A 14508-nucleotide genomic window follows, 5' to 3' on the forward strand; every position below is an offset into this window, starting at 1 on the left:
TTTTATATTTACTTTTATTAGTTAAATATAACATTTTATTATTAAATGGGGTTATAAAGTAAATATAAAAGAAAAAGATGGATGTAAAATGATAATTTTCCTTCCTTGTTTGTAATGGTCGTGGCACACATTCTTATGCAAAAAGAAAAGTCTGTGATTTCTTCGGACAAAAATGAATGGAATGAAAAAAATTCTCCTTTAGCTCACATCAACACCTTACATGGAAGGAAAAAAAGGTCTCATTTTTTGTTCATAATTAAACAAACACATGGCATGTTTCTTTAATCATTAAGTAAATGCTACAAGTAAAATCCAAAATCTATTTCAAAAACAGAAAACATGCACACAATAATCAACACTAATATATCTTGGTTAATTTTCCATAACACATTACATCTAACATGCGTACAGAGTTCACATCTTCTTTGCAAATTACACAAATGAGAAACTTTCAAGCACTATAAGAAATATTGATAGCAGTGAGAGTCAAAATGACTGATCGTGATTAGTGACTCTCCAAAAAAACCTGCAGAAAGACTAACATAATATTTCTTGTAGTGAACAACTCTATATCACAAAATCAAAATCATGGAGTTTTGTCTATCCTCAAAACACTGATATATATGTATACACTAGACTAATTCTTCATTTTTCTCCACAACCCTCACTCCTTTTGCAGATCTGAGCTCATTGGCCTGATTGGAAATGATTGCAAATTATCACACCAAGGACCAACATTAGATGCCAGAAACATTATCAAAAGAAGAGAACAATACATTTGAAGGGAATTTTTCAAACAAGTATATATTTATATACATGTATGTATATATTACCTGATCCTGGGTAATCTCCACAGCAAAACCATCAACAATGACCAAAGAAGATGTCTTGTTGTAGCTTCCTGGCTCTAGAGTAGTTGCTAAGAGCTCATCATGTTTTGTACTAAGATACAAATCAAGCTCATGTGTCCCTCTCTTGGTTCTAGCAGCAGCAAGAAAAAAAAGCATAAAGTGAGATAAGTATTGTTACTGCTATAATGAAAGAAAGGAGAAGTAGTGAAGTAGTGAGAAGAGAAGAGACCGATCAGCTCGAAGTCTCTCGTATTCAGGATCATAGCTCATGAAGACAAAGTAGGATTCCATTTTTGTGCTCCCCATTAAGAATATCTCTTTTTTTCCTTCCTTGGAAGATTATTATAGCAGTGGCACTTTCATGCTGCACTATAGCTACCTATTTATACAACAAAAGGGTGAGTTCACTTTCCAACCACAAAGAGAAAAAAAAAAGACATTGTAAAGAAACATTTTCCTTTATAATTTGAAAATTATAGTTTGATTTGTAATAGAAAAACCGAAGATTCTGATTTGGGTGCTGTGCCCAATAGCAATCAAGTTACTTCTTAATTGCTACGAAGCACCATCGTTCACACTTGGGTCCTAATAATCTTCTACATGTTCAGGGTATTACTAAAAGTCAAACAAAAAAAACTCTCACGGGTTTCTGCATGAAAACTCAGAACTTTAGTCTTTATTTTATTCAGAGCAGCTACGTCTAACCATTATTTACCATTCTTTTCATTTGGTGGAGACAACATCTCTTCTAATTTATTATAGTGAGAATAAAAAGGATAATAATCTTTATTTTTCTTATCATAAAATTTGCATTCACATTGTTCTTTCAACCAGACACGTTATTACTAAGTACGCTGGTGCTCTTATTCCATTTTTATAACCGTAATGATGTCTTTTTTCCAAGATAACTACATATATTGTTATTTTATTTCAAATAAAATATTTTATTTTATTAGTTAAATATAATATTTTATTATTAAATAGAGTTCTAAAGTAGAAGTGAGAGAAAAATAAGAGTTTCAAAGGTTAATTTCTCTTTTTACAATCTATAAAGTTGTGAGAGAATTAAAAAGAAATAGATTTTGGTGCATTAATCAAACTGGGGAAATTAGAATAGTTTCTTATGAACTCACGTAACTTGAGATTACTTCTTTCTTCTTGTATATCAACATGTTTGTGCCAATAATTATATAATTAATAATTTAGTTCCTCTAGATGATGCCACTTTACTATCATTAATCCATATAAGTGATATTATTTACAGAATAGTTTTTCGATACAAAATGTAAATTTATTTATTTTTTCTATAATTTTCCCTAATGCAAAATAGTTATTTTCATTATATTCATTTTTAATTATGTTAATCTACGACCCTCATCATGATTACCATAATTAGAACTCAAATTATGCATTGAACTCCCTACAATTACCTAAAATTTGTGTGGACATATGGACTGGAAAAATACAATCGAAATTAAAATAATTAGATTGAAAATAAATATAAATTTATATTTTTTTCAAAAACAGTTTGAAATTTTACAGATAAAAAATAAATTATTGTATTAAATTTAAAATTTAAATGCATATTTAAAAAAATAGTTTGAAAGTCCGTTTCATATCAATTTTAAAATTGATATTTTAAAATCAATTTAAAATTCAAAACAGTTTAGAATTATTTTTTTAACAAGATTAGAATAAAAATATGTTGAAATCTTCCATATTTATTCAAATGTGAAATTAATTGATAATTTAAAAACTAATCAATTTTAAATATTTGGTACTTTTTTTGTAGAGTTCGATTCAGTGTAGGCTACAATGCTTAGTATTAGCCTTGAAGATAAATGCATGTCACTTTCTAATAAGAGTAAAGTAAATGATATTTTATTTAAGAGTCAAACTTCAAAACGAAAGAGCCAAAAGATATTAATTAAATATTTTAGTATAAATGAATATAAAAATAATATATTTATTTATTATAAATATTAAAATATTTTTAGTTGAGCTGAACTAATTTAATCTATAGATTTAATTTTTTTTTTCTTTTAAAAGTGGTATACACTTATTAAGAGTTGGAAAAATAAAATATAAAAATTATAATCAAAACTAAAAGCATGCAACACTGTGATATTATGTGGAAAGTGAATACAATACTTAAATTATATATAGCGTATTTTTTATCTTGAAGATAATAATAATTATTAAATTTAATTATTTAAAAATTATATAAAGCGTATATTTTTAAATATTTATTTTAATGAGTGATACCTGAATATATGGGTTTGATATAAATATACTTCATATTAAATATCGTTACTTTTTTAAATGTTATATTAAATAAAGTTTGTAACTCACAATTTTTTTGTATGTTAGATGCTCAATATTTATTTGTATTCCCTCTCTTAACGTAAAGACATTTTAATTTAACAAAGAGTATCAAATTCAAGTATCATATGATTAGGTGAAATGTTATTTCATATAATGTTAAATCCGTAAATGTGATGGAGTTACATATATTAACATTATTTCTAATTATAATATACTAAAATGAATGAATAAGAAATTGAAGTTAATTGGTTAAATAGAAACTTGTTTTTAAAATTAATATTATCGGTCAATTTAATTTTTAAAATTATATAATAAAATAATTTCACTTCTGTATTCGATCAATATGAATTAGTTTTCTTTTTAAAGTTGGTATCAAAAAGTTAAGTTTGCTTATGTGATTATAAAATTATTTTATTCAAATTCTAAATTTAACAATTTTTCAAAAATTAACTTTGTTATTATCAGGACCTTAATTTATTGATTACATGTTTATTAAAATCATCAATAAAAGTAATTGATGGTGGTCAAGCTTAAAGTACTGAAAAATTAATTCATTTATAAAAGTTTCGGTAATTATAATTTGAAGAATAAGTATATGACATAATATAATGTAATATCGATATAATTTACACAATTATTATGTTTTCAGTAGCCTATTTATCAATTTTACTTTTAGTATAATGATATATATTACCTTGATATGCCATATTATATAAAAAAAAATCAAAAACAATTTTAGTATATATTTATGTTAATTCAATCCATGAAGTAAGGTTTGTAAAGTTGGAACTACAAGAATCAGAATTTGAAGCCCAAGTGTTGGTCTTCTATCTTCCCTGGGCCAGTCCAAGTCCATAATCTTTATAGTGTGTTTCTTCCTGCACCCCCATCATTATTTTAAAAGACCATTTTACCCCTTTTGAAAAATGACTTCTGAAATACTCTTTTCATAATATTTCTGTAACATATTTTTCTTAACAAATTTTATGAAATCCAGATTTACCATTCTGCAAATTAAAAAATATGTTATGAAAAAGATATTCCAGAATATTTTTTTTCTTTTGAATTTTCTATTCTGGAAACACACTTTGTTTACAGAATCCCTATTTCAGAAACATCTTTTGTTTATGAGACCGTTATTCTGGAATCATCCAAAATTATTAAGGATAATTCTGGTATTGCAAAAGTTGTAGGGGTGCAGGAAGAAATAACCAACTTGGGTCTTTACATTTTACACTCGTTTCAGGCCCATTTTATAAGAACGTCATTTCCTCACTTAGGCTACATTCCCGATATATCTGATTTTGATTAAAAAATATCCTATATTTAGATATTTTAAAATATATTAAAAATTGAAATAATTATTCTGATGTAGAAGATATAACATTAATGATATTTAAACAGAAACACGGAGCACGTGCACAGCAAGGAAGTGAGGTCGCATGGAACCCAACCATCACATGGTGGGTCCCACCCCACATTGGAAGGAACGCACGAGCACTCACATGATTGGGCCACGATTATCATGTCCCCTCAAATCGCGGCCACCAAATCACCGTTGATCGCGATCACACTCGTCTCCATCAGCCCCACCCTTTTGACGTTAATTGCGGATCAGCGGACGGCCACGATTTCCCAACAAAATGTACATATGAGACATTCTTATCGTATTCTAGTTTCCTCCTCTAGTTTATTTTGTCTTACAATCTAATCACCATTTTAACCTTAACCAATATTCATTTCTAAAACAAACAATATTTCAAATTGTAATTATTATCTAATGATATTATTTTTCGGATTTAAGGTCAGAATAAATTGTTTCATTATTTTTTATATTTCACTCAGAAAAACTAAGTGGTAGTTGTTTAGTTCATTAATCAACGGAATTATTGATAGAAAAAAATATATAAATACAAAAGCATTGAAAAATGTGTAATTAAAATTCCTATATTTAAGTAGGACAACGCCCAAATTGTGATGCTAATAAATTGAGTAAAATGATTGTAGGTGAAATACCTTCCTTTAAAACGTGGGTTGTATGATTCTCTATTTAAGGCATATATACTTACTTTGTTTTAGGTGTTTGGGTATGATTTGCCACATGATGGAAGGGAATAACGTTAGGTTTGAGAAGTTTTGGTTTTCTAGGCGTTGTTATTTTAGTTTTGATTCTGCTTTTATTATGATGAATTACATGTTTCATTCACTTCTTTATGGATTCATAGCTTCTGCAGTGTTTATCTAGAGTTTGCACATGGTGATATAATTAGTTTGTTGAGTTTTATTGTTAGCTAACTCTGTGTTTTCATCAATTATATTGGATTTTGATCATGAACACAATCAAAATATCAAAGAAAAAGAAGGTAAATGAAGAGAGAGAGAAAGGAATTCCTTCTTTGAACATGTTCTTGGTAACCCAATTCATATTAGAAAGGGAAAATGGAATTGGCTATAAGGATAATGTCATCAACGTATCTAAGAATTTAGTAAAAAAAATTGCGGTCTCTTAATGGAATGGTCAAAATTATTGATCTTTTTATTTAGTATATGTTTTCTCTAAAACTACATATACTGTTTAATATATGTCTTGAATTTATTGATGCAATATCTTTATTTAGTAAGGAGGGACATGTGTTATGAGAAGTAAGAATCAATGGACATCAATAATTATATTTTAATAAAAAAATAGAATTAAATACAAAAGTTACATATATATTTTCTGAAAAATAATATATTTTTAATTATATTGATTAACAAATCATCTAAAACTAATATATATTTATTATTGTTAAAGTAAATCAACACATTTAAAGTATTGTTGTTTTGAAAGTTAATGTTCTGTCATATTTTATCTTTAAAAGATGTCTTAATAGGTTAAAAGATAAAAAAATATACAAATAACGGTCATTACAATACAAGAAAATCATTAAATAAAAATTAATTTTGAAAAAAAAAATAATTAGTTAGTATAGTGACCAAATTAAAGATTATTTGAGAGACTAAAAAAAATTTGGTTTCTAAATTAGTTTATATTATTGTTAAATGGTTTTTAAATTGGTAATCTAATTAGCTACCAAAGATTTAACTACCAATTATTTAGATTCTAAATTTGGTAGAAAAACTTTGGTAGCTAATTAAATACCAATTTATAAATCATTTAACATCATAGAAACTAATTTAGAAACCAATTTTTTTTTTAATATCTAAAATGGATTCTAATTTGATCACTATAATAACTAAGTATTTTTAGTCTATAAAATTAATTTCTAAGTAATTTTTTTTTTTTATATTGTTAAATTGAGATTGTATTAATATCTAAAATAAGTGTTATTTTGTAAGAGTATTTAATTGGCAAGAATATAAAATATAAAATAGGCCTGATTGGGCAATGGGCATAGTTGGAGAAGAGAAATGGTAGTAGAAGTTGATGAGGGCATAGGTGAGAAAAGAGAAGAAGATGGAGCCAAATTTTGATTAGGGTTGGTGGGGGACCTTTAGACGTTAGGATTTTCGTGTCGGCTTTTGCAGATTCACTTTTCCTACTACAAACACTTTTTCCCTCATTCCATTCTTTTTATCCCTTTCTTTATTTCCCTACAAATTACTTTTCCTTATACCAAAATTCATATACTTTTATAATACTTTATAAATCAATTCTTTCTACTTCCTTCGTCCATTAGTCTTACATTACATCGCTTAAAATTATTATTGATATTCATTATTCTAAGAACATTTGAAAATTTTATTAATTGTTCATACTTAACCTCTTTGTTTCTTTCTCAATAGCCAATATCCAAGAGAATCCTAGTGTTGTTTAATTTCTTCACCTGTACACAATCCTAAATGAAGTCAAACCATGTACTCTAAAACTAATAAACAATTAAGTGATCTTACAGAAATCCAATTAATCTTATAGAATCCCATAAATTAAATAGATGATTTTTGGCTAATTCAACATAACACTAAAAACATAAATATCCAAATTTAGAAAATGAAGGAAAAGTAATGAAACGCCTCCAATCAAGGGTTAACTTTATATTATAATAAGAGTTTAGATTTACGTGCCAATTATTAAAATACAAAAGGAAACACAAACAATGATAGAAAATGAAGAAACAACTTAATTTTGTGTAGTGAATTGAGTTATTCTTCATTATAAGTAATGACTAACATCATTGAGTGTATATATTGTGAGTATTTCTTGTAGTGAAAAATTTAAAATTGGAATAAAATATCATTCAACAGTTTAAATAACAAGGTTATGAAAAGAGAATGAGATTTCACTTGAAGGAATGCAAGAAGGAACAGAATAACAAAATTACTTATAATTTTCATTTGTATTATTATTATTAGAGTAAATTATATAAACTTCGCCTGAGATTTAAAGGAGTTATATGATCTTCTATTTCGTTATTTGATATATAATATAAAAGCATTTAAATATTGTCTATTTACCATTTACATTTTAAACATTTTATTTACTTAACAACAACTAAACTATATCCACAGGAAGAGTTTCAGTATTATTTCAAATAATGTAAGATAAATTGTATAATTTAAACAAAATTAAAAGCATATTTGGGTATTTTACTCTTATTATTATGTTAAATTTATTATATATCATATATTTTAAAAAGTTATTAAACACGAGTAATGATAATGAATAATTTACTGAAGGCGAAAAGTCGTATTTAAATTAAGAAATCTACTAAGCATGCACTCAATTTATTGCTAACAAAACTACAAAATTTAGAATTCACTCAGCTAATTTGTTTCATCATCTTTTCCAAAGTGGATTTTGCTTTCACGTCTCTTTGATTCACTTCCATTAATTATAAGATTGCATTTCCTTTTAAATCACACTCATGATAAATTTTTATTTTTTTCACAATTTTGAATTTCAAAATAACGTGTGATATTGGTTCTGAATCAGTTTTATTACAACATTACATTTTTTACTATATATAATTATTTTTTATCTCTTACTTTTTTCACACATTTTTAATATATATTAAAAAAATTATGATCAATTTTGTCTTAAAAAATATATATATTAGTTGATAATTTGGCGTGCATGTTTCAACAAAAGTACTATCATTAAGTTGATAATCATAAATCATAATCATAGTAATAAACAAATTAAGAAACGACAGAGCACTTATCATCACTTACAATAATGGAGGGAACATTATGCACGTAACTGGTCCAGTATTCAGACCCAAAAAATAATAATATATACAATAAAACTAAATTCCATTTAATCTAAGAGGTGGAACCATAGACGCATTCAATTTTATTTTATGTGATTACCCTATGATCCAAAAAGACAAAAATTTAAATTTATTTCACTCGGAAAGCGTTACCCTAGATACAACTTTTTACTTAAATAGAAATTAAAAAATAATTTATTATATATATTTAATAACTTTATTAATTTTATATACGCACTGTTCTACTTTTTTTTTTTTCTGGAAGTATAACATTTATACATCGACTATATATATACTTTCTATGTTATTGTATTCACAATCAAAATAGAAATTTGTACAAGAGAAAATCTGTAACTCCATAAATGGGCATGTTTGATTATTCCAATGGGAGAAAATAGTCAACTCAACTATATGTACCCTATCATTTTAGTTTCTTTCAAAGGACAAAAGTATACGAAATTGTTTTTTTATACGTACATTTTAGAGATCCATAGAGATAATAATAGATAGTTTATAGCATATATAATTGAGTGGAAACTTTTTTATAAGTTAATTGCGTAAGATTGAGTTAAATTTATGTTCACTTTTTAATATGATATAAGAGTTATTTAAAATTTATTTTAATAAAAGTTTTTTTGAACTTATCTGTTATCACATTAATCATAATATATTAACCGTAGTATTTTTTAATTAACATGATAATAGTGTTAGCAATACAATCAAACTATAATATCTGTTTTTTTTTTTTATTTTTTTATTTCTATGTATTGAAGACACAATGTTCCTCATAAACAAGTATTAAAAAATTTCTACCTACTTAATTTTACAAACAATCTATGATTTAGTTAAAAGAATACAAAACTACCCATCTACATAATTATTTATGAATTTAGTAGGAAAAAATGTTAACGATACTTAACAGGCATTTTATGATCAGTTGAAATTTATTGAAAACTTTAAAATAAAAACAAAACTTGAATTAATTGAACTTGATGTAAGTGTAAAAAAAACTTTAAACTTACTATTTCTAGTGCATTTAGTTTTTAGCACGTATTCTTAATCTTCTCTTTTAAACGCTATTTTAGTTGAAATATATTTAAATTTTCAAAATCATATTGACTTCGCTCCTTATTTAACTCGTTTCACTTATAATTTTAGATAAATTATAACCGATAGTGTGAAAGAAAATAGTGAGCAAATTTTATCTAAAACTTTAATTTTAAAGATCAATTTGATACTAAATCAGTGAACATTTTATTATTTACTTATAATATTTAATGATTAAATAATCTTATTTTTTATATACTTGGAGACTAAATCAAATATTTCTTTTATAATTTTTTAAGAATTTAATTAGCAACGTCTCATATCGAAGAACACAGTTAACTATTTAAAAATATATATTATAGAGTATGCTACTCGCAATTTTTAATATACAAATCATTTACAATATTTTTTCAAAATATAAATTTTGATATTACATATGAATTCATATATTTTAAAATATATGAATCCGTAGTTCTTTAACACATTAAGAAATGTTATCTATCTAATAGTAATAGTCTTTCTCATTTGAATTTTATTAGAAATTAATATTCGTAGATACTAAAATTCATAGAAAGGGTGTTTAATAAACGCTCTTTCATGTACTCGAACTTTCAAAGAATAAACCTTATATTAAACACTTACTCAAGGGGCATTATTATGGACCAAATACACCTTACAATTTTAGTATTGTATATAATTTATATTTTATTTTTTTAAAACGTCATTTTGGTATTTTACGTAAACTTTAAAATTATAGGGATTATTTATGTAATTAAAAAAATTTATTAAATTAGTGTCAACTTCACTACAAACAAGATTCAGTCTAAAAACTCTTTTAACAATTTCTAACAAAAAATAATAAGCTTTAAATAGATTGTATTAATGTAGAAAAAAAGAGGGATTTTATACGATAAAAAATTAAAGAAAAGAATTAGAATTGTAGGAAAAATAAGAAGAGTTTGGATTTAATGATAGAAGTTTTTTAAATGTGTGGGGAGATCCATAAGTAAGGTTGTGAGAGGATAATTGGGTCCCAACTTCTATCGTCATTGTCTCCATATCGATTTTATATCTTCTTGGACCCTTCTTCTTTACGTTTCTTTTTATATAATTTTGTTTTATTATATTTTGTTATAGGTTTTATTTGTTAATGTCTTGATTATTAGTACAACAAATAAAGGTATTATTGGTAAATATATAGTTATAAGAGTGTGATATTATTGGTAAATATATTGTTAAGGATAATAAAGTGGGATGGGTCGTGCACACTGGTCTGTGGCCTGTTGTATTTTAATCCATTGATTCGTTTAGATCCGTCGCATAACTCAAAAATGTAGAATTTTTTTTTCACTCACATATTTTCTTCATGCAACTTCATATTTTATATTTCGAAAATTTTGAATAACATCTTGGTGGAAATAATATTATGAGACCATTTACCTAATATATTTAAATAAAATATAAATTTATTCAAAATTTGATTTATTTATTTTTAAATATTTGTTATGCAATTTCGTCCATAGATCCATATAGACCCATATGTCAATCCTTAGGTGGATTAGACTTAAAAAAATCAAATCACATATTCTATGTGAGACGGACTAAGTGTGAGACAGGAACGAACTAACCAACATTATTATCCGGTGTAATTTATGAAATAAAAATATTTTAGTGAAATTATATTAATTTATGATGGAAATTGACGTAAGCAATTAGTTGCTGAAAATAAGATAAAGATAATAATTATAATGGTAGTTTGTATATTTGAAAAAGTTGTTTGTCCACTCACTTTAACCTTTATGCTGAAGGTCTCATTCGCATGTTTTCACTATATCAAGAGAGTATATTAATATCCGTTAAAAGCTCACACATACCGACACTAACATCAAATTAACGTCGATTTTGCAATTTAACGTATGGCAATTATAAAAGCATGAATGCTAATCAGTTAAAGTTAAAATAAAGAGACGTTACACGTGATAAAAAAAATTATATAATATTAATTACAGATTAGATATTAAGAAAATATGATTTTTGTGTGTGCTAGTATGAACTTAGTCGGTAACGGAATAATTAAAATATTATTTGCATTTAGCGTCCATTTAACTAATATAGAAAGAAAGTTTAATATTTATTTGTTGTAAGAACATAATTTCTTCTGTTTGTTTGATGGATGTGATAATTAAAAAAAAAAAAAACTGTTACCAAGTCACTGTAATTGAATTATAAAATAAGTCTACAAAAATTCATATATTATAACAAAACATCTAATGAAATTCATTATAAAGCACCAAATTAAAAGATAGTATCGATACAATTTCAGTTCACATATATTTTTATAAAGATATTGGACAATGCTACGATACAATTTAGTGAAGGTTTATGATTTTCACCTAATAATTATACGTAATTACTGTATGCAATATTGTATTGTATGCAATTAATTTACTAAGAATCCCATAAATAGTGAATTTATACCTAATTAATTTGTAATTTGGAGAGAGAGGAAGTCTCCCTGCACTTGTATATATTTCCTATACACACAAGATAGGATGTAAATACACAACAAAAAATAAAAAAATATCTCTTTTCCTTACCATTTTCTTATAAACTGAGTTCCATAGGTCAACCATATTTAGTGATAATAATTACACCATTAAAAATCATGTTTTTCATAATTTAATTTTTTTTTCATAGTTCAAATTAACAAATAAGAACCACGATTAAGAATAATTTACATAATATAGTAACTAATAATTATCTTTCAATCATAATTACCACAGGTTTAAGCTCTAGCTTGGAAAATTAGCCATAACTTAACGTTGTTAGATTTGATGATAATGTAAAAAAAAAAAAAACTTGTAGCATACAAGACCTTCTTGACATTCGATGACAACCTAGAAACAAAAAAATACTACATAAAATTCACCTTTAAACCAATGCGAATAATGGTTTCACCTCCACACCAAAATTCTTTGCCTGAACACCACATCAATTGAGTTTAAATAAAAGACGCATCAAAATATAAAACTCATTATAGTTTTAAGGAAAATGATGATACCTCAAGGGGTTTCAGCTCCACTCAATATTCTGTGATTAGCTTCCATTCCAATAAGATTCCACTTGAAGATTCTTAATAAGCGTAATGAGAACCTGATTTAAAAGAAGTACAACAATGGATATTAAGTATTAATCATCAAGCAAACACGGAAATAGTTTGAGATTCCTTACCAATTATTTGATAATGCACCTTGAAAAAAACTAAAACATCATGTTTGGTTAAGTATTAATTATGTCATTGTTAATGATAATAAAAAATATTTTGTTAGCGTCGACTAAGTCCATACAACTATTCACATTTTTTTACTTTTAACTTTGCGTCGGTTAATCTAGACTAAAATAGAATTATTTAATTTAAAATATAATTTTGTAATCTATTTTATTGTCTTTTAAGTCAATGCAAATAATCTTTCATTATTTTTAATTTCATAAAACTTTAGGTTCATTGTAAAATGTGTTTAATCCATACTAAAAATAGGTGTGATGTATGGTCGACTAACATCTAAAACTAGTACACATTACTGTAATGTCTATTGCTTCCAATATTAAAGTTAATTCATCTAGTCTTACTATTTTCTATAAAGTAAAAGTTGTATTACTAATACATAATTTGAGGAACAAATTTAATATATACGTATATATTATTGTTGTTTTTATTGTATGAATTTATGTAATTTGATCTATTGCACCGACCAATGACTCAATGAGATAACATCTTTCACGAGCCTATTACAAATAAGTTTTAATACAATAATTATAATACTTGTCCTTCCAAAAAACCAGCTAAATTGACAGATTAGCAATGACTACACAATTTGGTTCGAGTATTATTTTATACCAATGATAAAAATGTTATATTTATTTTAAATATACGTATACATACTTGCCAATTTAATGCCCCTTCGTCGATACATCCTCAATGGTGTTAGCACAACATCTTGTCACTCTTTCTCTTTTTATTTATCTATCTTAATTTTTTTTTTTTGACATCATTGAATAAGTAAAAAAAAAAAGAGCAATTGACAATAATTCGTGAACCTTCAAAATAATTTAACCTTTTTTTTTTTTAAAAAAAAGGATTATTAATTGTCTTTTTTTCAAGTGATTTTGGGTAGGTAAAAATAGTTTTCTATAGATGGAGCTTTCCCTTTTCACCTATAAATGTAGATGCAAGTACTTTTTATGAACTCCGAGTTCGAGCTTTGTATGCTTATCTATTATCTGAAACAATGAAGAAAACAAGAAATATACTCTGTTTTGCACCATATTTTCCTTTGCACTTGCCAACCCTCGTCATGTCTGTTAATGTTATTTTCAAGTTAAAAGCTACAACATTACAATGACATGATTCAGCGGATCTTGATTCAAACAATTTAGTTATATGTTGCATAAAATTCTAGCTCATGTTACTAATATGTCAACAACATAGAAAATTATGGCTAGTCTCCATTATAAGTTCATACACATCACGGAAACAATAAATTTTGTTAATTTTCTAATATCTAGGTGTTCTCCTAAAAACTATGATCTCTTAAGAATACAAGACAATGGTCATTTAAACTTTGAAATTGATCCGTGTGCAAAATCCAATTTTACTTTGAAAGGAATTCCAAAGCAAATTGGTCCAAGAAGTGCAATGTTAACGCATTTGTTTGGCCAGTAGCTAACCCAGGCTTTTCACCAAGCTATTTTGAATTTTGATGATCTCTATAATTTCTGTAAGATCCCAATATAGAAGAAGTCAATGTAAAACACCTTGGGTTTGTGGAATGCAGCTATAATTAAAAGGAAAAAATAATGTTTGGTCTCGTCTTGTACAAAGTCAAGTGCCAAAAATTCCAAAAGGTAACCTAACGCACTAAACAAAAGGAAAAGAATGAAATACTCTAAGCTTTAATTTGGGGGACACAAAATGATTTTTCTACAATCAAAAGAAGGAAGAATATCTTCCTTCGGTTCACGAACTCATGGAGTACTATGTATGAACCCTTTAAAGTTTAAAGCTGTTTCAAGTA

The 14508-nt window shown here is 25.9% G+C and overlaps 1 protein-coding gene across 1 annotated transcript; it reads right to left on the minus strand.

Annotated features, from left to right (window-relative positions):
- Positions 1-340: 340 nt before the first annotated feature.
- On the minus strand, positions 341-1270 carry LOC137809817 (subtilisin-like protease SBT2.5). The gene is made up of 3 exons (XM_068610888.2): positions 1081-1270; positions 834-981; positions 341-695 (listed from the first exon to the last, which is right to left on the minus strand). The coding sequence occupies exons 1-3, from the start codon at positions 1155-1157 to the stop codon at positions 633-635; spliced, it is 288 nt and encodes a 95-aa protein (XP_068466989.1). The 5' UTR covers positions 1158-1270; the 3' UTR covers positions 341-632.
- Positions 1271-14508: the final 13238 nt, after the last annotated feature.

The sequence above is a fragment of the Phaseolus vulgaris genome, chromosome 2 (genome assembly GCF_051622355.1).
Source record: "Phaseolus vulgaris cultivar YP4 chromosome 2, ASM5162235v1, whole genome shotgun sequence".
Taxonomy (NCBI): domain Eukaryota; kingdom Viridiplantae; phylum Streptophyta; class Magnoliopsida; order Fabales; family Fabaceae; genus Phaseolus; species Phaseolus vulgaris.